The sequence below is a fragment of the Bombina bombina genome, chromosome 9, assembly GCF_027579735.1.
Source record: "Bombina bombina isolate aBomBom1 chromosome 9, aBomBom1.pri, whole genome shotgun sequence".
NCBI lineage: Eukaryota > Metazoa > Chordata > Amphibia > Anura > Bombinatoridae > Bombina > Bombina bombina.
The window spans coordinates 72,079,260-72,106,508 of NC_069507.1; the positions used below are offsets into that span (position 1 = coordinate 72,079,260).

General features: G+C 36.9%; 1 protein-coding gene across 1 annotated transcript in view; it reads right to left on the reverse strand.

The window, feature by feature from the left end:
• Positions 1-373: 373 nt before the first annotated feature.
• Positions 374-27,249, reverse strand: part of PAPSS2 (3'-phosphoadenosine 5'-phosphosulfate synthase 2) — a 99,404-nt gene continuing 72,528 nt past the window's right edge. The window contains exons 8-12 of the mRNA XM_053692218.1: positions 25,716-25,921; positions 15,549-15,684; positions 9,593-9,861; positions 5,395-5,624; positions 374-3,734 (exon numbers count right to left, since the gene is read on the reverse strand). Coding sequence (XP_053548193.1) covers positions 3,593-3,734; positions 5,395-5,624; positions 9,593-9,861; positions 15,549-15,684; positions 25,716-25,921 — 983 coding nt within the window. The 3' untranslated portion in view covers positions 374-3,592. The remainder of the gene's footprint in view (positions 3,735-5,394; positions 5,625-9,592; positions 9,862-15,548; positions 15,685-25,715; positions 25,922-27,249) is intronic.

Sequence of the window (27,249 nt, forward strand, 5' to 3'; positions counted from 1 at the left end):
ATGCACATATCTAATTAAAGAAACACAGGCGCAATAAAGAGTTGTATGTGTTTGATAAATATGTATAAAAGGCTCAGTATTAATTACATTACATTGTTTGTTTTTTGTGTGAAAATGCAGTGACAAATACTGTTGTAATGAAATTCCAACATGCGTTCAAAAATTAGACCTCAGATTTCATTAGAATCAGCATGAGAGAACCATGTAAATATTGCACAACCGAATATTAGAATAATGTTATGTATGTCCCTAAAATGCTCCAAATAAAAGTTCCAAATAGAACATGCATTGCTCGTACGTGTAAGCGAAAAATAATTGTATCAATTACATCAAACATTAATCCACACAACTCAATAATTCAAAATAAAAAACATAAATATAGAAATATTTATTTAATATTATATAAGAATATTCATATCATGTTTTCCAGATAACATAAAACAATGAGAAACTTAAAAAAATTGGACGAAATTTCAATATTTTTTTTTTAATAAATAGATTTTAAACTGATTTGTATTAAAATGTACTCATATACCATACAAAGCTAGAAGTCAGATCGGTTATAATATTTAAAAAAAAACAAAAAAAAACAGCATTAACAACATTTGTATAGAGGAAGAAACTAAAACACACAGCCTGACATTTTCTTTTTTCCCTTCAAGAGTTGCACATTGAAGATAAAGGAACAATAAACACACAAAATACATTTCAGCACCCTCCTCTAATTATGGGTTCCACCATTTAGGAACCTAGGTTTCTCTGCAGGTATCTGAAGGCCAGATGATGCAGATGTGCAAACACTGACATGCAGTGAAAGACAGATTACAAAATGGCGGCTCCCATGACTAGATGGAGCATGGAATAACCTCAATACTAGGCTTATAATATGTATATAGTGTTAAATGTCACTTTAACCAACTGCTTCCAAAACTACTGAAAATGTGTTTTGTGCAATGTGAACAAGTTCTGAGCTGTGATTAATGTCCTTGTCAATATGCCCATGCCAGGTGCTACTTTGACACATTAAATGGACACTTTTGGACCTTAAATGTTATAAGTTAAAAAAATAGTATGCTTACAATTTAGCCTTATGCAATTATTTTGAAGAACATGGACCTTATGTCTCATATACAGGTATTTGCACTTTGCAGTCATGTTTCCCACATCTACTAAAAAAAGGTAAAATGTATTGCACCAATACATTAAAAAAAATCCTATCTGGTGATGCCATTACAGAAACATTGATGCAGAGGGAATCAGTAGAGGTTCAGGGTTATTCTATTAAAAAAATTCACATTGTGCAGAAATCTATTTTTAGTACATCATCCATTTGTTCATCTTTATAAATAGTTCTTCTTTCGTTTGCCAGCCCTACAAAGGCAACAAATAATTTAGGCCTGATTTTAAAAAAACTCGCTGAAATGACACAAATGTTTGGGGGCTTTACTGAGCATTAGATCATTATTGATTGACAAATTATATATATTCTAACCACACATATATATATTATATAATAACCCAATACAATTTGGATTAGTATTTCACAGCTACAATGCATAGAAAAAATACAGCCGCACCAAGCTAAGTTTTACATCTGGTGGTGGCCCGCAGGGGGAAGTGGGGGAAACTCTAGACTTGAGAACTCTAAACCAGGGAGCCAGGGCCTAATGTTAAGATGCCACTGGCTTCCTGGCGTCTAGGTTTGTCAATCCCTGTTGTAATGTAGGTGTCTTCTTTCAAATCCAGCTTTCAAGTTAAAATTTGCCTTTCTAAAATTATTTGAGGGACATTGCAGCACTTACAAGACCTCTTGGATAATTTTGCCAGAGCAGAGGGCTTTAGATCATCAGACCCTTTTACATTACAATAGGGCTGTTTAAAATGTGATTTTTTTGTAAAACACATGTTCCGATACTGAAAAAAGAAAAAAAAATGTTTTTATACTTTGTATTTGTGTTATTGTCCATCAATAAATTAGTTAATGAAAATCCATCCTTAAAAGGGCACGTCTTTCTTTTGTGTAAAAATGAGCATGTCCGACACCCACCAGGAAGTAAAAAAAGCAGGATTTTGAAAACCTATGCTACACATTTTGCTTTTTGGCCTGTTGTCCCTTTAAGGCATTGTTGCACAAAGACATGCGCTTACTGTTAGTGTCAAAATCAAAATAAAGTTTTTTTTTTCTTCATTCAAAAAATATTTTAACATGTTTAAATAGTTCTATTTCATACATACGATAGATTTTCTGTCCCTTTAAAAATAAGAAACATTTTACAAGAAATACTAACAATTCTTACATAATTATATGATTTTACAAAGTATTTAAATCTTTTTGCTGGAAATTTAAATGGTCTGCCCAAGATAGTAGCAAGTACTTGCTATGCAATCTCTGGCAACCAGTGGGTTAAATAATGCAAAAACTATTTCAAGTGCTAATAAAAATGACAAAAAGTGATTTGCCCTGTCTGAATACAACAGAACTTCAGTGACATTGTTCCTTTTACCTGTGTAATGTCTCTACCTTGCACAGAAATAGTTATTTAAAGGGACAGTAAACACCTTGTAATCACCAGACATTTTTGTTGTGTTGCTATATAATAACATGCCTGCTAAGTCAATGTTTTTAAAACAAATTAACAGATTTTTTTCCCTGCAATTATATAGCCAAACTCCACTCCATTTGCCTTATTTAAAGAAGACAATCTGAGCTTTAGTCCACAGACAAGGCTAGCCACTATCATAAAGTTTGTATAAAATGCATTGTTTTGCAGTTGTTATTTGGCAAATACAATTAGGGACATATATGTAGCAGGGTTAGCCTTCATAAGTCAGCAGGGTGCATCTCAAGATCAAAAAATAAGAGATTGCTCAATTTTCAGAGCTAAATTACATGAAAAGGGACAAAATAAATAATGGAAATATATTGCAAAGTTGTTTCTTTAAACATTACTAAACATTTTTTTATAAAAAAATCTCAAGATGTTTACTACCCGTTAAAACAACTATTGTGTGAATTCACATTTTATCGGGAATCTGGAAATTCAGCTTTCAGTTATGTCACACAAATGTATAATATTAGATATGTTTCTATGACATCAGCAGACATATCCTACTGATTGTATCTCTGATTAGGAGATAAAGATAATCACAAATTTGCTCCAATTTGAAAAACAGAACCATTAAATGCAGAAATCATATTGTTTGTTATTTTTTTATTATAAAATAAAGCAGCATGTTCAATAAGCTGAATTCAGATTCCAATTCTATCATTACACAATGATTTTTTTATGATAATTATTTTGTCTTTAAAAACCTTTTGTAAATAATCTCTTTACTTTCAAGGGAAGCTGATATAAAATGAGTAATATATCATACTTGTTCCCTCATAAAAATATTTATTATGTGATAATTACAATACATACTCTCAATATGATAAAAGTTGCCACATTACAATTTTGGGTACAAAAAAAGAGCCATTTAAAATGTATTATAAAAACTATAAAATTGATATTTACTAATTAGTATATAAAATAAATTGAATTATAAAATAACTACTTCAGAATTCCAGGCAGACTTGCTGCTGAATTTACTTTCAACCATTTTTCTCTAAAGAACAGTAGTAATCTGTTAAGACTTTCCAGGCTTTTGGTGCCATGAAGCCGTCTGGGGGGTTTTCGCCTTCACGTGCCAGCTTTCTCATGCGAGTTCCAGAAATAAAGTCAAACTCATCGTGTCTATAAATAAAAATAAATGTTTTAAGCATCACCAATTAACAAAACCGTAAAGGTATGTGTTTTCATGCCATTTTTTTAATACATATTCCATACCAAAAAAAAAAAAAGACCCGAATACCCAAAACATATACCCGTATACACTAGCCAGGATTTGCATAATACCAGAATGCTGAATCACTTGAAAGTGATGCAGCATATCTGTAAAAAGCTGACTAGAAAACATCACATGAACATCTCAATGTAAAGAAGGAAGATATTTTACGTCAAAATTTCCTCAGTAACCACATCCCATTGTAAAGGGACTTTAAACAGCGAATTAGGATGCAAGGACAGGACATGCAATAGAGTGTGCACATACAGTCATGTTATTTCCCTCGTCATATTTTAACCGTTTTCTATAACATTTTGCAAAATTTCGGTGAAATTCTGTGAGATCACAGTAAAGCAAAGCATGAACTCAGCGCTTATTAAGCTGAAGCCGATTGGATGTTTTTCATGCAGATAACAGTTAAAAGAGTATCTCTGATCACAGAGCACTTAGTCAGGTGATCTGAGGAAAGTTTGAGGTAAATATCTTCCTTTTTTTATATAGAGATGATCATGTGATATTTCTTGTCAGTGTTTTGCAGTTTCGTTGCATCCTTTTCAAGTGAATTAGCTTATGGGTAACTTGTCCTTTTAAGTTCCTCATTATGGAGCGAAATAAATAAGAGGACTCTGGCAGATCTCTCTTTGTGCACAATCATATTTTCAAAATGGATCTAATAAAAAAATACTTTTAATCTTCAAGTACTCTGAATGTGAAGGTTGTTTGTTTCTGTTAATATTTGTAGGGTCATTCTAGTATAACCAACTATTTTATTGCCATGTTACTCTATTTTGGAAAAGCTTATATTTAACAAAACAGGCATAGTAAATGGTGAAACATAGTTTTTATAAAAAAATAAAAATTAATGTATGGTTGAAAGAAATCAAAATTGAACTTTTATGATTAAGATAGACCATACAATTAAAAACACCCAATTCACTTCTATAATCAAACTTGACTCCTTTCTATGAGAACATACTGAAGTAGGTTCACGATAGTGCACGTGTCTAGAGCAGATGATCTTAATGTAGTTATTAATAAATCACCCAGAAGAAAAAAGTTTATGTCACCCAAAACCTGGGCATAAAGCTCTACATGCAAACTGTTCACTTTCCTTTATGTCTTCTAAAACCAAGAACATGTCTTTCCATTCAAAAACATTGGTCAATGATACACAAAACATTTGTGCCATTCTTAAAGGGACATGAAGCCCAAAATGTTTCCCTCGTGATTCAGATGGAACATACAATTTTAAGCAACTTTCCAATTTACTTCTATTTTCTCATTTGCTTAGTTTTCTTGGTATCCTTTGTTGACAGGAATACATAGGTAGGCTCAGTTGCTGGGAGCTAACTTCTGATTGGTGGGCTGCACATATATGCTGCTTGCCATTGGTTTAACGATGTGTTCAGCTAGCTTCCAGTAAACAAGAGAATGAAGCAAATTTAATAATAGAAGAAAACTGGACTGTTCTATCTGAATCATAAAAGGTTGGTTTTATGTCCCTTTAAATATATATTTAGGTAGAGCAAAGAAAAGTGTGAGCAAAAAAAAACTATATTTATACTTTACCTTTCCTTGTCATAGAACTCCATAGCGCTGTGTGCTTTGTTATAGGCAGCAACTCTAAAGGGAATTATTTCAACAGATGTCAGTCCCGGCGCCATGCTAAGGACCTTCCCTCCATGTGTGGGCTCATACAGATCCTGTTTGGTCTCAGGGTGGGGCATGCCAGCCGGGTCCCGTCCCACGATGTAGAAGTTAGATCCAGCAATCATACGAGCTCTACAATGCCACTGAACCTGTAAACATGCAATGACAGGACATGTAAAGGAACAGTAAACACTAAATAAATGCTAGATAGAATGATGCATTCACAGAAAAGATAAGTCTGAGAATAGCATGTATTTATGTATTTTCATTAGCTGTTTAACTATTTACAAAATAAGTGTAAAGTTTTAGTGTCTATAAAACAATGGAAGCTGCCATGTTGTAACTTAGGTTACCTTCTGTGCTGCAGCCAATTAGGGTCAGTTATAAATAGGTCACTAGAGTGAGCAGCCAATGGCTGTGTGGAATATAACAGTGTTCTGTACTTCCATTTCTAACAGGAACTGAAAAGCTCACAATTTCAGAATGGAATTACAGGAAAATGGGGACAAAATAAATAATGAACGTTTATTGCAAACATCTTTTTATATATGCGATTTATCATTTTATGTTACCATCTCAAAGTATTTAATGTCTCTTTAAAAGTCATCCATGTAAATGAGCAACTTTTTTCTGAGTTAATTAATGTCCCTTTAATAGGACACAAGATAGTTTTATATTTTATTCACACATGTAGCTGCACTAACACATGGGCATTCACTGTTCCCTATTTATAACTGCTCTTGTCAGTATAAGCATTAAAGGGACAGTTCACCCAAAAAAATTCTCCCCTTTAAATTATTCCCAATGATCCTTTTAACCTGCTAGAGTGTATTAAATTGGTTACAAGTAGCTCCCTTACTCTTATTTCAGCATTTGTAATAGCTGATTTAGCCTGTGGTATTGCCACCTACACTGAACAAATTAATACTGGAGTATAGGCTATTGCAGTGTTTCTCAACCAGTGTGCCGTGGCACACTAGTGTGCCGTGAGAGATCCTCAGGTGTGCCGCGGCAGACTGACAACAGTGTGACATATTGTTTAAACTTTGCTTGTTTTTTACTCTCAGTGCAGGGGTAGTTTGTAGGAGGCATGGCATAACAGCACAATACATACAGTATGTGTGTGTTTGTGTGTATGTATATATATGCTGTATTAGGCTACAATGTGTGATTTTTTTAAAATTTTGGGATGGTGGTGTGCCACAGGATTTTTTAATGTAAAAAAGGTTAAAAACCACTGGGCTATTGAATAGCCTAAGTATGAACAGTCAGCAGAATTACACTCTCAGTGGGATGCAGGATAGTTAAGTAATGATCATTTTCCATTGTTCTCTCTATGTATTGAGCTTTGGTGTTCCAGCCAAATAAAAGATAAGGAAGCAAGACTGTTTACACAAACTTAGAACATAATGAGATCTGATATCACCTTTAAGTTCAACCCATTGTAATAGGCTGTGGTTTCAAAGCACAAAATCAGCTACTTCATATACACAAATAAGCATGAAAATGGAATTTCTCCAATATTTTATACTCTGCAGTTGGTATAACAAGTCATTTAAAATACATTAATGGAAAAACAATTTTAGTGTACTGTCCCTTTAAGCAGCCTATATAAAACAGTTACACAATGCCAAGCAAATCTACATTTTATTGTCAGTCTTCTGGAGACCTGTCCATCAACAGAGACATTAGAGGTGCCCCTAATCAGCTAGAAAGCAACAATTAGCGGGGTAGGTAGTTTGCTATCCTGGAGTTTTAATTTAAAGGGACATAAAACCTTAAAAAATATATTTCATGATTCAGATTTGCAATTTTCCAAATGGCTTCTATTATCTATCTAATTTGCTTGGTTCTCTTTGTATCCTTGGTTGAAGAAACAGCAATGCACATGGGTGAGGGTGAACCAATAACATAGGGCATATATGTGCAACTAAAAAGTAACTCCTGAGCCTACCGAGGTATGTTTTTTTTATTAAAGAATACCAAGAGAACAAAACAAATTAGATAACAGAAGTAAATTAGAAGTTGCTTAAAATTGCATGCTCTCTCTGAAAAATGAAATAAAAAAATTGGTTTCATGTCACTTCAAACATCTGGTGCCTTTTGCTCCTACTAATAACTGATGTTTAAAACTTACACTTAAAGGGACACTAAACCCAATTTTTTTCTTTCATGATTCAGATAGATAATACAAATTTAAACAACAATCCAATTTGCTTCTTTTATTTATTTTGCTTTGTTTTTTTAGATATCCTTAGTTGAAGAAAAAGCAATGCACATGGGTGAGCCAATCACATGAAGCTTCTATGTGCAGCAGCCAATCAGCAGCTACTGAGCCTACCTAGATATGCTTTTCAGCAAAGAATATTAAGAGAATAAAACAAATTAGATAATAGAAGTAAATTAGAAAGTTGTTTAAAATGGCATGCTCTTTTTAAATCATGAAAGAAAAAAAATTGGGTTTCATGTCCCTTTAAGAATGTTAGGTTTGCATTCCCCATAAGAAAGTAAGCAAAATAAAAAATATCCAAACAAATCATAATAAATCTCAACATGAATACTTACTACACAGACCCTAGCAAATGTTGTGGTGGTATTTATTATAGTAACTGTGTAATTGCCTGGTGTTATAGAAAAGTCAGAATGTTGAATGCTAATATTAGGGGAGAAAATAGGACTGACGCCAAACAGCACACTCAACTTATGACACCCATATAAGAGTATGAATCTCATTGCTTTTTTTAAAAGGAGGTTATTATTATTTTATATTTTACTGCGTTTGTGTTAAGTTGTTTTAGAAATTTAGGAAAACAGCTGGGGAAGAGCAAATGGACTGATTTCCTTTCCTTTTTGATGGACATACTTTGAGATATAGGTCACTAACTATGCCAATAACATGAAAATGATGTTTCTCTATGTAATATCACTCAAAACCTCTAGACCAGGGTTCTCCAAACTTTTTTTCCAAAGAAACAGTGCAATGACACCATATAGCTTTGCGACCCTATTTTTATGCTTGGTCTGAACATTTCTGAAATAATACACAAACAAGATAGCTGCAATTTTTGGCAAAGTGACTAAAATGTGTGTGTACTTTTATTCCTGATTGTAGTCAAACTTGAAAGTGTTGTAAAAGGTAATAACACACACACACACACACTCTCCTACAACACACATACACACTCATACACTACACACACACACTCTCTCATACACCACACACTCTCATATTACACAAACACACTACACACACTCTCCTACAACACACATACACACTCATACACTACACACACACACTCTCTCATACACCACACACTCTCATATTACACAAACACACTACACACACTCTCCTACAACACACATACACACTCATACACTACACACACACACTCTCCTACAACACACATACACACTCATACACTACACACACACACACTCTCCTACAACACACATACACACTCATACACTACACACACACTCTCCTACAACACACATACACACACATACACTACACACACACACACTCTCCTACAACACACATACACACTCATACACTACACACACACTCTCCTACAACACACATACACACTCATACACTACACACACACTCTCCTACAACACACATACACACTCATACACTACACACACACTCTCCTACAACACACATACACACTCATACACTACACACACACTCTCCTACAACACACATACACACTCATACACTACACACACACTCTCCTACAACACACATACACACTCATACACTACACACACACACACTCTCCTACAACACACATACACTACACACACACACACACACACTCTCATGCACCACACACATACACACACTCTCTCCTACAACACACACATACACACGTCGCGACCCAGTAATGGGTCCCGACCCTTGGTTTGAAGAACCTTGCTCTAGACAACCTTTGTGTTTGTTTGCTCTTGGAAAGCTTTTATAAATAAAGTTTATAAAAATAAAAAGTGAGAATGTTGCACCAGTGTGTAGTAAGATTGCCCTAAGTTTTCATTGTACTTAGTGCTCAGCCATACGATACATATTTCTTTTGCTGCATAATATGCATAGTGAGCAATAAACCTACTATAGTACCTCAGTCGGTCCTGCATACAGCATTGGGGATGGAAAGATTGCAACAATTGTAGATTTAGGATCTAAGACTCCTTCCTCTAACACAGCTGCATGTTGCTTCATTCGCCAGTCCAAAGGTACGTCATCATCTTTAGTCCAACCACCCAACGGGTGAAGTAAAAGCACCGGACACTTATACCCCCTGTCCAGCAGGTGGCGACGGGTGTCCTGCATTAGCAAAGCATGCCCATTGTGCACAGGGTTTCGCAGTTGAAATGCAAAAACAGCATCTGCAAAAGAATGGAAATAATATTCCTTGATAACCAAGTAGCATTTAATGTATTTATTTATTATTATTATTATTATTATTAATAATAATAATAATTATAATAATATGACATTTATAGTAGTGATGCTTTTTGCAAGCTGAATGCAAACTCAGTTTGAATTCCTCACAAACAATGTATGGCACCGTGTAATTTTTTTTTTCGCAAAGACATTTTGATCCAGAAGAAAAGCTGCTGTTTGTAAATATAATAGGAAAATCTAAAAACACACAAAAATAATTATAAGAAACTGGCACGTTACAGGTTTTTGCACTGACGATTTTTTACATTGATTTTCATACACTTTAACCAAAATACAAAATGTGTGGCCAAAGCAAAAGTAAAATATGGCAGCTAATAAATTTTATATTTATTGTAATTGCCTAGCGTGTTTGATTTTTTTATGTAACCAGTTATATCAATTACATGTTCAATTAACATTTCATATAATTGTAAGTTTATATTTAATAGTTTTTCAATGCACAAACACTGTACATACTCTCAAAATGTCTATCAGGCATATAAAAGAACACTATTGAAATATGTTAAAAACATTTGTTTGCATGTTTATTTTCATTTTAAGAAAGTGCAACTGGGCCTTAAAGGGGAAGTCAACCCAAACAATTTTCTTACTCCTACAGATAAAGTTTACTAGGAGAAATAGTTCAAAATGTAGCCCAATTTTGCTAAATGAATAGTTTTCAAGTAAAATTACTTACTACATGTCCCTGGGCAGTTTTAAAAATGCCCGCCAGCCCCCTCCTCTATTTCATCATACCCATCTTCCTTCCTTCCTCTTCTGTCAGAAACTTTTCGAGCCTCCGTGTTCCCGCTTTTTGCGCATGTGCAATGCACCGATTTTAGTAAAGGGGCCTTTTCAAGCAAGAGCTAAAAATAACCGCTCAGTATCCTAGTGGTTCCTATATGCGGTGGACCAGTTGGCTTCTCTTCATCTACCGCCGGCGTCACATATAGCCTATAGGAACTGCTAGGATACTGACTCATATGACTCTTTCCCTAAGCAGCTGGGCACAAACAGTTGTGAGCTATTTTCCATCATTTGCACAAGCCCTGCTGCTGCCGTCCTCAGTGCAATCTTTCCATGGGTCAACACACCCTGTCAGTGAGCAGTGACGGGGAGCGCACAGCGGCCTGTGTAATCCACTTGAGATGCTAAAGAAAGCGTTACTTGTGCGCTCCCCGTCACTGCTCACTGACAGGGTGTGTAGACCCATGGAAAGAATGCACTGAGGATGGATAGAAATTAGCCTACTTCTAAAGTCAGTCTCACTTGGGTTGTCTTCAGTAAGATCCAGAATGTTCATGAAAGATATAGAGAAAACACGTCTTAGCTGCAGATACTTAGCTCATATTCCGAATCTTTCAGTATGGCACAGCTAAAGTCCTATCAAAAGGTCAGCACTAAGTGAATCCAACAGCAATGTGAACCGTACCTATTAGCGGGTGTTGGCTTATTGTAGATAATTATAATGGTGCGGCTGGAAATTTCCACTCTCCTGTGATAGTTTAGTAAACAATCTTGCAGACCAGTAAGGAACCTTTCTACCTACTACTGTGGATCTATTGGTCTTGCTCTGGTGACAGTCATGTATATAATAGTTGATGAACATTACTGGTAACCAAGGGCCAATCCAGTGCTCTCTTTATATTTGAGGGGACAGCAGACTGTGTGCAGGGAAAAGAGGAACAGAGAACAAATGCTTTGTGGCTATATGCGGCGGTAGATGAAGAGAAGCCAAGTGGTCCGCCGCATATAGGAACCACTAGGATACTGAGCGGTTATTTTTAGTTCTTGCTTGAAAAGGCCCCTTTACTGAAATCGGCGCATTGCACATGCGCAAAAAGCGGGAACGCGGAGGCTCGAAAAGTTTCTGGCAGAAGAGGAAGGAAGGAAGATGGGTATGATGAAATAGAGGAGGGGGCTTGCGGCCATTTCAAAACTGCCGAGGGACATGTAGTAAGTAATTTTACTTGAAAACTTTATATTTAGCAAAATTGGGCTACATTTTGAACTATTTATCCTAGTAAACTTTATATGTAGGAGTAAGAAATTTTTTTGGGTTGACTGTCCCTTTAAGGCCTGATATGCAGATCTCTATAGGTGGACAGTGACAAACCTCACAAGCATAAAAACAAAAACACACAATGTTTTCCCCCCCAAAAAAGTGTAATTCATTTTAAAATGGTCAGTTGTATACATAGGAATGGGGGACATTTATTTTTTTATTCCTTTGATGTTTCTTTAAAGGGATATTAAACCGTATGAGATAGTAATATAAAATGTTCAATTATGTGTGACTAAAAAAAACTTTGCAATATACTTTCATTATTTTGTCCCCTTCTCCTGTAATTTAACTCTGAAAATTGTTTTTTTTTTTAAATTCCATTGAGTTTCTGTAAAGAAATGGATGCCAACATGCCTGAACTTAAAGGGACACTCAAGTCAAAATTAAACTTTCATTATTCAGATAGATAGAGCATGCAATTTTAAACAACTTTCCAATTTACTTCCATTAAAAAAAAGTGAACAGTCTTTTTATATTGAAACGTTGAGCCACCAGCTCCTACTGAGCATGTGCAATAATTCACAGAATAAGCATATATGCATTTGTGATTGGCTGATGGCAGTCACATGGTACGTGTATGCATTTTTGATTGGCTGATGGCTGTCATATGGTACGGGAGGAGTGGAAATAGACATAACTTTTAAAATTGTCAGAAAAAAAAAATCTACTACTCATATGAAGTTTAGACTAAGTAAGTGCTATTGCATTGTCTTGTTATCTTGCATTTGTTGATTATGCAAATCTACTGTGTTGACTGGTCCTTTAAAGGGATACTAAACCCAATTTTTTTCTTTCAGGATTCAGATAGAGCATTCAATTTAAAGCAACTTTCTAATTTACTCCTATTAACATTTTTTCTTCTTGGTAGCAGTAATGAAAGTTTTCATGCCGACCCATTTTAGATTTAGCACCTGGGTTGCGCTTACTGATTGGATAGCTCAATGTAGCCACCAATCAGAAAGGTATATTCAGGGTGCTGAACGAAAAATGGGCCAGCTCCAAAGCTTCAATTCCTGCTTTTTCAATAAAGATACCAAGAGAAAGAAGAAATTTGACAATAGGAGTAAAATTCTAAAGTTGCTTAAAATTACATGCTCTATCCGAATCATGAAAGAAATTTTTTTTAAAAAGGACACTAAACCCAATTTTTTTCTTTCGTGATTCAGATAGAGCATGCAATTCTAAGCAACTTTCTAATTTACTCCTATTATCAAATGTTCTTCATTCTCTTGGTATCTTTATTTGAAAAGCAAGAATGTAAGATGCCAGCCCATTTTTGGTGATCAACCTGGGTTTTTCTTGATGATAGGTGGATACATTCACCCACCAATAAACAAGTGCTGTCCAGGCATCTGAACCAAAAATTGGCTGGCACCTTAGCTTAGATGCCTTCTTTTTCAAATAAAGATAGCAACAGAACGAAGAAAAATTGATAATAGGAGTAAATTAGCAAGTTGCTTAAAATTCCATGCTCTATCTGAATCACGAAAGAAAGACTTTGGGTTCAGTGTCCCTTTAAATTTGCATATATCACTATCCTGCTGCAAACAATTATGAACAGATATAAAACAGACAATAAAATAAACTATACAAACAAGGTTTTGTGGGTTACCACACAGCCTTGTTTACACAAACTATTTTATAGCCTGGTGTATATATATCTTTCTATCTTTCACTAATTATTCTCAGCAGAAGACAGAAATAAATAGAAAACTAGTTCAAACAGGGTGGCGTCCAATACTGCATAGAATCTTTATATAAGTGTTATGTAGTCAAATAGTACAGCAGATTGCATGGATGTGAGTGGATTGTTTACAGGCAGCATACAACAACCAACCTGTCTGGAGACACTCAAGGGGGCTCTTATAATCTATTCTTTCTTACTTTAATAATCGGTGCTATACATGCTACATTGATTGCATTGATTACTTGTACTAGAGGTGCTGGATAGCAAGGACACACCCCCTTGAGTGTCTCCAGACAGGTTGGTTGTTTTATGCTGCCTATAAACAATCCACTCACACCCATGCAATCTGCTGTACTATTTGACTACATAACACTTCTGAAGTAACGTGGAAGCCATTTTGTACCATGAGAAGATAACATTTGGGAGATAGAACCAGCTCCATTGATTATATTCACTCGATCCAGTTGCAAATATTTTGGAATTCTTCAACATTCAGGTGGCAAAGTTGTGGTGCTCCTAAGTTGGTGGAACAGGAGAAACTTTAATGTGCTCCTCACAGAGCAGTTTCCAGAGCGGTTCCCGGAATCAATTTGATTACAACGCCCGATGTGGTGAGCTGTTCCAGGATAAAAGACCCGTTGGAGACTAGCTGACGGAGTGCCGGTGATCAGTGAGCTAACAGCTGTTAAGTGTTAGCCAGCCCATTTGCACCCTGTACCAGGACAGGTGCCATCATTTCTTGTGAGTGTGAGTGTATTCTTACCTTCTTTTGTAAGGATTGAATTTTTTCATATCACACTATAGAGGCGCCCCCTCTCTTTCTCTTCCATTTTTAATAGATGACCTACAGCATCGGGTTTGTCAGAGGAGCTGCCTTCACCTTTCCCAGTGTCTGTTTGGATTGAATTCAACTCTTGGAGAAACCCCCTCCTCTCCATCCTTTTTCATTTTGGGACATTTTATTAAAGTAACACTTTAACCTTCAAAGATAACTTTTTTTTACATTATATAGACGGATTTTATTCTACTTAATTGCACTATTTTTTTTTTTGCATTTTATTATTTAATTCCAAATTATTTTAATTCAATATAGATATATATTGATATTATTTATATTTTGCCACCATTTCTATTTTTATATCTATTTCTTTGCTTTGGTATTAACACATTCAAGTGTGTGCAAACAAATTTATTTACATACACACGGCTATTATCACATTGCACATTAGTGCATCTCCCCTTTCTTATCTGATATTATAGTGGCGCCCCCTACAGGACGTCATATCTGATTGCCTGTTTTTTTGTTATTAGAATGTCAATAGTCACTATATTAAGGGTTTCATTATGTAAAGATTGGTGGATATATGTTTATAATACACAGATTATTTTTGGGACTTCTAATAGATGCTATTTTTCTATACACCGTTTTATATGTATTTCACATTTGTTGATATCTATATGCATATATTGTAGTAACCAGGCAACAGCTGTGTGGTTGCCGTGGTTACTAACTTTTGGTAAAAAGGAAATACTATTGCCCTTAGTCTGAGCTTCAAATAAGTAGTAGATTTTTTTTCTGAAAGATTTCAAAGTTATGTCTATTTACACTCCCCCTGTATCATGTGACAGCCATCAGCCAATCACAAATGCAAATACATATATGCTGTGAATTCTTGCACATGCTTAGTAGGAGCCGGTGACTCAAAAAGTGTAAATATAAAAAGACTGTGCACATTTTGTTAATGGAAGTAAATTGGAAAGTTGTTTATAATTACATGCTCTGTCTGATTCATGAAAGTTTAATTTTGACTTGAGCGTCCCTTTAAAGTTATTCAGTATTGTAGATTTGCAGCATGCTATAAATATAATGTACTTACCTGCATTCATTTCTTTAGCCTTTTGTTTCAGCTCCAGAGGTGTAAGGCGGTATTGGTCTAGTCCATCATCCCATTTAATTCTTTCCAGCACCTCAATATCTCCTCCAACCAGCCAGTCTCCGCTTTCCAGGATCATCTTAAATGGACCAGTAAATACAGTAGATTTGCATAATCAACAAATGCATGATAAAAATACAATGCAACAGCACTTAGTCTGAACTTCAAATTAGTTTTTTCTGACAAATTTAAAAGTTATGTTTATTTCCACTCCTCTGTATCATGTGACAGCCATCAGCCAATCACAAATGCATATGCGTATATTCTATGAATTCTTGGACATGCTCAGTAGGAGCTGGTGACTGAAAAAGTGTAAATATAAAAAGACTGTGCACATTTCTATTAATGGAAGTAAATTGGAAAGTTCCTTAGAATTGCATGCTCTATCTGAAAAATGAAAGTTCAGTCTTGACTTAAGTGTCCCTTTAATGGTAACAAAAAATGTGTGATGAAAAATGTAAACTAAGATAACTTGCTAAACTTTGCAAAATATACCAATTGAATAGAATGAAAAAATGTCGATATATAACAAATTATCAAAGATTATAAAGTAACAGTCGTTCAAATTCTGAATAAAACTATGTGTGGATACTCCGGTATTATTTGTGAACAAATGTGTCTTCCCTGTTAGTTTCAATATCATTGAACAAACTTAAAGAACCATTAAATACAGTAGATACCCCTGCATCACGTGACAACCATCAGCCAATGATAGACAAGTATATGCATACACTGAATTTGTGCACATGCCCAGTAGAGCTTGTGCCTCAAAAGGTGTGCATATAAAAAACTGTGCAAAACTTGATAATGGAAGTTAATTGGAAAGTCTCTTTAAAGTGCATGCTTTATCTGAATCATGAAAGTTAAAATTTTAATTCAGTGTCCCTTTAACCCCTTAACGACCGAGGACGTGCCAGGTACGTCCTCCAAAAAACTACCCTTAATGAGGGGTTTGAAGCGCTGGAAGAGATTGTGATCGCTTCCAGGGTATTTTAGTGATGCCTCGATATTGAGGCATCACTGCAATCCCCTTTTTTACCCTCTCTGCATTGGCCATCGATGGTACCGTTCGTTGGTGGGTGGGAGCTGCTTCCGGGAGGTGAGTGGGCGGTACATTGATGTATACATCCGGATCTGTTTCGGCTGAAGTGAGCGCAGTAGTCAGCAACAGCGTTCGGGGGGGGGGCGGGGGCGTACGAGCACGGCAAATATGCACTATTAAAAAAAAAATGTATATGACGAATGCAGATGGAGGGGGGGATCTTGGATGTTTTACAAGGGATTTGGGAGGGAGGTAAATTATTGAGGGGGGAACAGCTACACTACAGAAAACAATTGTTTGAAATAAAAAATAAAAAAAAACTTTTTTTGGGGGGGGGGGGGCAAACTGGGTACTGCCAATACCCAAGATGGCGGCAAATAGGTAGAGGGGTGAGGTTTAGAGAGATGTATGGGGAGGATCAGGGAGGTTGGGGGCTAAGGGGGGATCCATCACTGCAGACTGAATGTAAAAAAAAAATAATAATAAAAAAAATGCTTTTTATTTCAGAGTACTGGCAGAATTTCTGCCAGTACTTAAGACGGCGGTGACAATTTTGAGGTGGGGGAGGGAAGAGAGCTGTTTGAGGGGGGTCAGGGAGGGATCAGGGGGTGGGATGTGTCAGGTGGGAGGCTGATCTCTACACTAAAGCTAAAATTAACCCTACAAGCTACCTAATTAACCCCTTAACTGCTGGGCATATTACAAGTGTGGTGCGAAGCAGCATTTAGCGGCCTTCTTATTACCAAAAAGCAACACCAAAGCCATATATGTATGCTATTTCTGAACAAAGGGATCCTAGAGAAGCATTTACAACCATGTATGCCATAATTGCACAAGCTGTTTGTAAATAATTTCAGTGAGAAACCTAAAATTGTGAAAAATGATTTTTTTAATTTGATCGCATTTGGCGGTGAAATGGTGGCATGAAATATATCAAAATGGGCCTAGATCAACACTTTGGGTTGTCTACTAAAAAATATATATATATACATGTCAAGGGATATTCAGAGATTCCTGACAGATATCAGTGTTCCAATGTAACTAGCGCTCATTTTGAAGGAAAAAAAATGGTTTGGAAATAGCAAAGTGCTACTTGTATTTATTGCCCTATAACTTGCAAAAAAAGCAAAGAACATGTAAACATTGGGTATTTCTAAACTCAGGACAAAATTTAGAAACTATTTAGCATGGGTGTTTTTTGGTGGTTGTAGATGTGTAACAGATTTTGGGGGTCAAAGTTAGAAAAAGTGTGTGTTTTTTTCTTTATTTTTTTCCATCATATTTTATAAAAAAAATTATAGTAAATTATAAGATATGATGAAAATAATGATATCTTTCGATTTAATGGCGAGAAAAACGGTATATAATATGTGTAGGTACAGTAAATGAGTAAGAGGAAAATTACAGCTAAACACAAACACTGCAAAAATGTAAAAATAGCCCTGGTCCCAAACGGTCAGAAAATGGAAAAGTGCTGTGGTCCTTAAGGGGTTAAAATACAAAAAAATGTCTTTCGATTAAAAAAGAGCATACAATTTTAAACTACTTTCCAATTTACTTATATTATTGAATTTGCTTCGTTTTCTAGGTATCCTTTGTGAAAAAGCATATCTAGATAGCCCCAGGAGGTGGGAGCTAGCTGCTGATTGGCGGCTGCACATACATTATATGCCTCTAGTTATTGGCTTACCAATGTGTTCAGCTAGCTCACAGTAGTGCATTGATGCTCCTTCAATAAAGGATACCAAGAGAATTAAGCAAAACTGTTAATAGAAGTAAATTAGAAAGTTGTTTAGAATTGTATGCTCTAGCTGAATCATGAATGGAAAAAAATTGGATTCCATGCAGGGTTGGCTCCAAGGGGGGGCATTGGGGGGCAATACCCACCCAAATGGAATGCTATGCCCCCTCAAAAAATATTGATATGATCATACGCTTTAAAAAAAATAAATAAAATGAGTTGTTATGTAATGCTGCATATGCTGGGGTCCGGGCCTAAGATCACAGTGCACTTTTGAGGCATTGATAGAAGCCGGTAGTCATTTATAGACTTATATGATACAATCATATTCTTATAGGTTCACAGTACAAATACAAAGGTTGTATTAAGTAGCCTGATATCCGTTAGTTATTGCGAAACAGGTATAGCTAAATCTAATCTACAAAATTACCAGTACCTGAAAACCTAGTACCCTCACTGCTATTGCAAAAAAGGGGTTAATTGCATTGGGGAGTTTGGGTGCATGACTGTTTATTGGACATGATTGAGATTTGAGAATGAGTTTAAAAGGGACATGCCACCCACATTTTTTCTTTTATGATTTAGAAAGAGAATGCAATTTTAAACATCTTTCTAATTTACTTATGTTATCTAATTTGTTTTATTCTCTTGATATTCTTTGATGAAAAGCATATCTAGATATGCTAACTAGCTGCTGATTGGTTGCTGCACATAGAAGCCTCGTGTGTTTGGCTCACCATGTGCATTGCTTTTTCTTCAACTAAGGATATTTAAAAAATGAAGCAAAACAAATAATGGAAGTAAATAGTAATGTTGTTTAAATTTCTATTCTCTATCTTAATCATGAAAGAAAGATTTTGGGTTTAGTGGCCCTTTAAGGGTTTTGGATCATGGTGATTAAGGGGTGAATTGTTTTTAAGGAGCTATTGGACTGGGGGTCTCAAGTTTAATGACTCTATTTTAGTGCACTGCATAGGATTAAGACTTCATTCTTTTACCTAGTGATTTAGCACATATTCTCCAAATGTTAATAGTGGGGGATAAACCAGCCAGAAGCTACACTTTCCTGCAGAATATGTAGGTCTGCTCTTATTTTGACTCTCATACATGCTTTGTAAATGCGTGCCCCCTCGTGAAAAAAAAATGCCCCCCCCCCACACATTTAATTTGTTCTGGAGCCGACCCTGGTTCCATGTTCCTTTAAACCTTTTTCAACATCCCTTTTTTCTCTTCTTTTGTAGATTTATATTTTTGTTTAATGCCCTTAGTATAGACACTTTTATAAATAGAAATATATCTAGAAAAGTCAGCTCTGATGCCAAAACCGGAAATGTTGCAAGTCATAGTAATTCAGAACGAATCACTCATAAGAAATCATTATGATCAATCATTTGGGTAAATCATTTACGGACCATTACCATTTGGCTGTGTGCAATCACTGTAATTATTTTAGTGTCCTCCTGATCTTAGAAAAGGTTACTGGTCAAAAATTACAATCCAAAATTTTGTTAACCTATTCAGGCTTAAACAAAGGTGTTTATCAAAAGTAATATTTATATAATTGTCAACATTTTGAAAAAAGGCTAACCCTTAAAAAATTGCTCACAGTACGCACAAAGGCGTATATTTAACAAGATGAGGATGAAACTGTTTCCGCATGAGCCTTCAGGCTCGCCGGAAATAAAAGTTAAGAAGCAGCGGTCGTAAGACCACTGTTTCTTAACTCGCCCGCCACTTCTGAGGCGGCGGACAGCAATCATCTCGATCAGATACAATCGGGATTATTAACACCCCTGCTAGCGTCCGATTGGCCGCAAATGTGCAGGGGGCGGCATTGCACAAGCATTTCACTAGAAATGTTTGTGCAGTGTTAAATGCCGACAGCGTTTGCTGTCGGCATTTAGCGATGTCGGGCGGACATGATCCGCTAAAGAGGATCATGTCCGCCCGACACTTAATAAATCTACCCCATTATATCAAATATTAATTTATCAGATTACAGTGAATAATACAATGAGTTACACAGATGCCAGTCCAACAAATTAAAGGGACAGTAAGCATCTTAAGAGTTGGATATAAAATGTTTAGCTACTACAATATATTTTCATTATTTATTTTGCCCCCTTTTTGTAAAATCTGAGAACTAATGGCTAAATCCATTATCAAGTGGATCAGATAAAAAAAAGGTTATATGCCTAAGATACGCAAGGTTTATGGCCAGGAAAAGAAAAAAACCTTACCCACCAAATTTAAGAATGCAGAAACTACTCTATCAGTACATTTAAAGGGTTTTAATTAATGTTTAGTTATATATATAGTAAAACAACTTTGCAACATACTTTTATTATTTATTTTTCCCTTTTTTCATGTAATTTAGATCTGAAAATGTTGGCTTTTCTAATTCTCAGAAATGAAAACACATCTTGCAGATTTCTCAAGGCTAAACCTACATATATTTCCCTAAGTGGCTTTAGCAGATAAGAACTGCAAATATTATACTAATAATATGACTGTGGCTAGCCTTGTCAGCTGCAGACTCAAACCCAGATTGGCTACTGCTAATACTGCAGGTGGTGGGTGGAATTTGGTTATTGAAAAGCAAATGCAACAAACAAGACTTTAATTTCTTTTAAAAATGTTTAGACTTGGCCGATTTGGTTTTCTATAGCAAGAGAACAGAAATGTCTTGTTCTTAGAAGGTAATTACTATACTTTTAATGTTTATAAAAATTAAATGAACATTTAGGAAACTGAGAAAGTAACCAAAAATTCTGCGTAGCCTGATTAGAGGTCCTTCTTGTGTAATTTAGAGCTAAAAAAAAAATAGACTGACTCACCCCCTTGAAATCTTGTAAAGAAGCAAAGAAATTGAGGAAATACATAGAGGCCCATTTATCAAGCACCGAATGGAGCTTGAGGGCCCGTGTTTCTGGCGAGCCTTCATACTCGCCAGAAACAGCAGTTATGAAGCAGCGGTCTAATATCCTGTCCGCCTGCTCTGAGCTGCTCCATAACCTGTCCGCCTGCTCTGAGCTGCTCCATAACCTGTCCGCCTGCTCTGAGCTGCTCCATAACCTGTCCGCCTGCTCTGAGCTGCTCCATAACCTGTCCGCCTGCTCTGAGCTGCTCCATAACCTGTCCGCCTGCTCTGAGCTGCTCCATAACCTGTCCGCCTGCTCTGAGCTGCTCTATAACCTGTCCGCCTGCTCTGAGCTGCTCCATAACCTGTACGCATGCTCTGAGCTGCTCTATAACCTGTCCGCCTGCTCTGAGCTGCTCTATAACCTGTCCGCCTGCTCTGAGCTGCTCCATAACCTGTCCGCCTGCTCTGAGCTGCTCTATAACCTGTCCGCCTGCTCTGAGCTGCTCTATAACCTGTCCGCCTGCTCTGAGCTGCTCTATAACCTGTCCGCCTGCTCTGAGCTGCTCTATAACCTGTCCGTCTGCTCTGAGCTGCTCCATAACCTGTCCGCCTGCTCTGAGCTGCTCCATAACCTGTCCGCCTGCTCTGAGCTGCTCCATAACCTGTCCGCCTGCTCTGAGCTGCTCCATAACCTGTCCGTCTGCTCTGAGCTGCTCCATAACCTGTCCGCCTGCTCTGAGCTGCTCCATAACCTGTCCGCCTGCTCTGAGCTGCTCCATAACCTGTCCGCCTGCTCTGAGCTGCTCCATAACCTGTCCGTCTGCTCTGAGCTGCTCCATAACCTGTCCGTCTGCTCTGAGCTGCTCCATAACCTGTCCGCCTGCTCTGAGCTGCTCTATAACCTGTCCGCCTGCTCTGAGCTGCTCTATAACCTGTCCGCCTGCTCTGAGCTGCTCTATAACCTGCCCGTCTGCTCTGAGCTGCTCTATAACCTGTCCGCCTGCTCTGAGCTGCTCCATAACCTGTCCGTCTGCTCTGAGCTGCTCCATAACCTGTCCGCCTGCTCTGAGCTGCTCCATAACCTGTCCGTCTGCTCTGAGCAGGCGGACAGATATCGCCACAATTCAACCAGATCGGTTGATTGACACCTCCCTGCTGACAGCCGAATGGCCGTAAATCTGCAGGGGGCGGCGTTGCACCAGCAGCTCACAAGAGCTGTTGGTGCAATGCTGAATACGAAGAGCGTATTGCTCTCCGCATTCAGCGAATTCTGTTGGACCTGATCCGCACTGTCGGATCAGGTCCGACAGACCTTTTATAAATAGGCCTCATAACCTGAATACATATTACCAAATACATGGCTGTTTAACAGTTTTCTTAAATGTGGAAAACTTTTTTTTGGAAGTCACAAACCAGAAATTCTAAGGATGCGCATTCAGATGAAAACAGCCCCAAACCGCTATTTGTCAATTTTCGGAGCTGGATTTATTTTTATGAAAATGCAACACACTAAGATCTCTGCAAATCCAGATTTTAGTGTGTTGCGGCTCCAAAAACTGCCAAATGCGGCTTGCGACCGCCATTCGTTTTCCCCCAATCACTCCAAATGCACATCCCTAAGAAATACACTGTGAAGAGATTAAAGGGACAGTCAAGTCCAAAAAAACTTTCATGATTCAGAAAGGGCATGTCATTTTAAACAACTTTCCAATTTACTTTTACCACCAATTTTGCTTTGTTCTCTTGGTATTATTAGTTGAAAGCTAAACCTAGGAGGTTCATATGCTAATTTCTTAGACCTTGAAGGCCGCCTCTAATCTAAATGCATTTTGACAGTTTTTCACCACTAGAGGGCATTAGTTCATGTGTTTCATATAGATAACATTGAGCTCATGCACATGAATTTACCGAGGAGTGAGCACTGATTGGTTAAAATAAAGTCTGTCAAAAGAACTGAAATAAGGGGGCAGTCTGCAGAGGCTTAGATACAAGGTAATTACAGAGGTAAAATGTCTATTATTATAACTGTGTTGGTTATGCAAAACTGGGGAATGGGTAATTAAGGGATTATATATCTTTTAAAACAACAAAAATTCTGGTGTTGACTGTCCCTTTAATATTCAGCATGAATAAACTGAAATTGCTTCCTAGTTCAGAGAAAAATGTTGCGTCTGGCCACGTCCAGACCTAATCAAAGGAACATGAAACACAAAATTTCTCTTTCATGATTCATATAGAGCAATGGTTCTCAAAAATGTTCAGGTCACTGCCCCCTTGGTTCTATAAACTCACCATAAATGCCCCCCCCCCCCAAAATAATCCATAACAATAATTTTCAGAACAGGGGCCCCATTTATTAAAGCCCAGACAGACAAGGTTCGCCTTCTTGAACCTTGTCCGACGGGCATTGTGGCGAGCTGGCAGCAGCTGATGCCTACATTTAACACTGTACAAGCAATTGCTTGTGCATCTACGCCCCCTGCTCACACACAGCCAATCACATAAAAAAAGCAGGACTTGTCAATCATCCTGATCAGATCTGTCCTGGATGATTTACCTCCGTGAGCCTTCAGATAACAGAGAGGTTAAGTAGCAGTGGTCTTAAATGGGGCCCTAAATAATGACACAATATAATCTAAAGTAATAATAAATATTCAAATTTTAAAATATTTTTTAAAAATGTATTAAAACTGTATTATCTTTATCTTCTGATATCCGCTTTTTCGAGTCGATAGTCACTGTGCAAGAGTCTTATAAACCACATTTAGTAATTACTTCACTGTTCAAAAACTTTAAATCCGATGACTGGGCTTGATGAATTGATACCAGTTTCCCAACCTCTGGATTCATGTCACTTAGCAGGAGTCTTAAATCGCCATAGTCGAAGTTCTAGAGTTTATTTCTTTGCTTGGAGCACAGTTGTACTACTGCACCAATAAATTAACTTTATAGAAAGTGTATTCTACTTAAAGTGCTATGTAGTGCACCACCAGATTAGTTCTGATGACAGAAGACTTAATATGGTTGATTGTGTACAAGAAGGCGCCTCTTGGTGCAATAAAATTTCACGATGTGGAATTCTTCCCTCTATGTGGCAAATAATATACTCACAATTGGAGCAGCACCCAATGTGCCGATTGAAGCAGACTGAGATATCGCAGTGGCTCAGCTCACTGAACCAGGGTGTGGAGTCAGCTAATCCCAGCTGGGCTCAATCAGCCTTACAGGAATAATGATGTGAACACAAATGTTTTTTCAACAAATAAAACACCATTTATTAAAAGCATGTTAAAATCTTATAGAGCTGATAAGGATATCTAGTTCTTAAAACAGGTACGCTACGTGTTTCTCAGCCTTGCTGGCTGTTTCCTCAGGCATGATCATAAACAGCCAGCAAGGCTGAGAAACGCGTAGCGTACCTGTTTTAAGAGATAGAATTCCACATTGTGAAATTGTATTGCACCAAGAGGCGCCTTCTTTTTATTTCTCTTTGTCTTAGAGCATCCTGTGCATGTTTTAGAGAAGAGCGGCCACTACAATTTCCTAATAATAAGACTTTCTTTGGGAACATTGGGACATTTTCTTTTCTGAAATCCTAAGGGATTCAACTTCTGGGACTTTGCGTATCCTAGGATCCTGGAGTGGTAACACTGATTGGGAAATTTGATTGTGTAAAAAGCTACTCAGACAAGCACAACAAGCCTTTGCTGTGTTTCCTGCTACTACACAATAATCCTAAACAGTGCAGTTAATGTTAATAATATATGTTAATGAACAGCACTGGCAAAACCACGAATGCAAGCCTACAGTACAAGTGGCTGCAATTTATCATAATATGAGAAAGTTTCAGTTGCTGATGAACCTGAACTATCATAGAAGAAAAAGCCTTGAAGGCAAATAGCAGTAAAACTTCAAATACAAAGTGAGAAAGTTGTTTTGCTTTGTGAATCTACGATGAACCACAACAAATTATGATAATTATATTTGGAGGGGCCCACTAGCATCCTCTTCTACTCCTTTCGTACCGGCGCCCCCTATGGTAATTCCAGTGCCCCCATTCCACCTCTTATTTCTAATAGTGCCCATTTTGGAAACCATTGAGATAGAGCATGCCATTTTAATCAATTTTCCAATTTACTTCTATTGTCAAATTAGCTTCATTTTCTTTGTATCATTTGATGAAGACGTGCCAATGCACTACAGCCAATGACAAGTGGCAAATATATGCAGCCACCAAACATCTACAGTATATCATTGTTAACCCAAAAAAATGGTTTATGAACTAATTTTATTTTTAAGCATTATCTTAAATGTATTGCAGCACCCCGTCAATCCCAAAACGAATGATTTGCCCCTCTATGCAAAAAAAAAAGTTGGGTGCTCCGCTCCTGCTTTGGAACAAGAGTAATTATTGTGAATTTCAGAATATTAAATTAGTTTAAGAAAATAGTGTATAAAAATTACCTTAACATGAGGATGCTTTGAACAAGTTGTGCCCCAGACACGTGCACATCTCTCTTCCTTTCTGTGCTCAAAAAACTCTGGATTCCTCAAGACTGCAACCTTTTTCCCTTGGTATTCAAGAGCAAAAGCTTTGGAGCCAGCCAGCCGTTCCTTATGTTCGTCAGAAATAGGCAGCACAATGGGAATGCTCAAATTTATTACTCCTCCTGCAAAAAACAACCCAACAATTAATACAATTAATAACCAGAAAATCACCTGATTTGTGAGTGAGATCTGGGAGTAAGCCACTCTCACTCTCTCCCTTGAGTCTAAATTACATGAGAGTTTTAGCTTATTGGCTGCAAGAGAAGCATTCTTTGTGTCTCTAACAAGCCAAATTTGCTTAGGAATGCATTATCTAAATTTTTGTTTGTCATTGGCTACTTGTCTGGTTTTGATCTAGAGAAAAAACACTTTTCTTGCTTTGGCAGAATTAAATAAACTAATATGACATATACAACCCAAAGATTTATTGTAAACTGACCCAACAATTAAATGTTAAGTATTGCAAGAAACTTCAGAAAAGTAACAATAAAAATGTGTATTTTATATTTATTGTGCATTGTTAAGAAATTTATACTTATATAGTTAAATATGTATAATTATGAAATAACTACATAGTGATAAATACTTATTAAACTACACTAAAACGTGCCTAATATGCCAATTTACAACCAACATTTTTTTTTTCATTTTTTGTTGTTGAAGTACTATCAAATAAGATTAGAATGGTCTCTTTTTAGTCTTCTTTAACATACAGTATCAGCCTGGGGTTTAGCATATGTGTTTTTACTTGTGTAATCTAGTGGCGATCTGACCTGCACCAATGGTGAACATTATGGAATCAGGAGCCTGGGACCGTGTGAATAATAGGAGGTTCCACACTACAGTTATCAGCTTGCAGCACTTTCTGGTTTTGTTTGTTTTAAATACACAGTTTTAGGCTATAAAAAATGACATGCATAACAGTGTATTTGAAAATGTTTTGCGTTCAGCTTTGAGCCAACATATAAATTTCATCTCCATATTTTCCGGGTCCACTTGGACATTGTTTTTATCCACTAGGGCTCATTTCCAACTTAAAATTGCTGTTATTATTGTTTTCTTTATGTTCTGTTTTTCGGCTTTTCCTCTTCAGGTTAAACTGTAAAAAGATGCTAATGAACTAAAAAACATAGCACAGTTTATGAACAACAGTTCAGTCACCATGATGTGTGACATAAATTGGGATGGTAAGAGATAGTTAAATATTCTCTACCTGTTGCTTGGACCCGTCTTCAATGCTTCATCTAACCTCTAACATTCCTCTACAACTAGCCAATTCCTGTTCTCTCCATGTGGCTCCCTCCCATGTACATGGGAAGCTGGAGCTTGTGAACGTCATGATTTCCTGAGGCCTTCCCCTGCGGAACCTCTAAACTTTCCTCAGAAGAAGTAAACGTCATCCTATCTGTTACCTCCTAAAATAAATACCCTACCATACCCCACAAAGCAC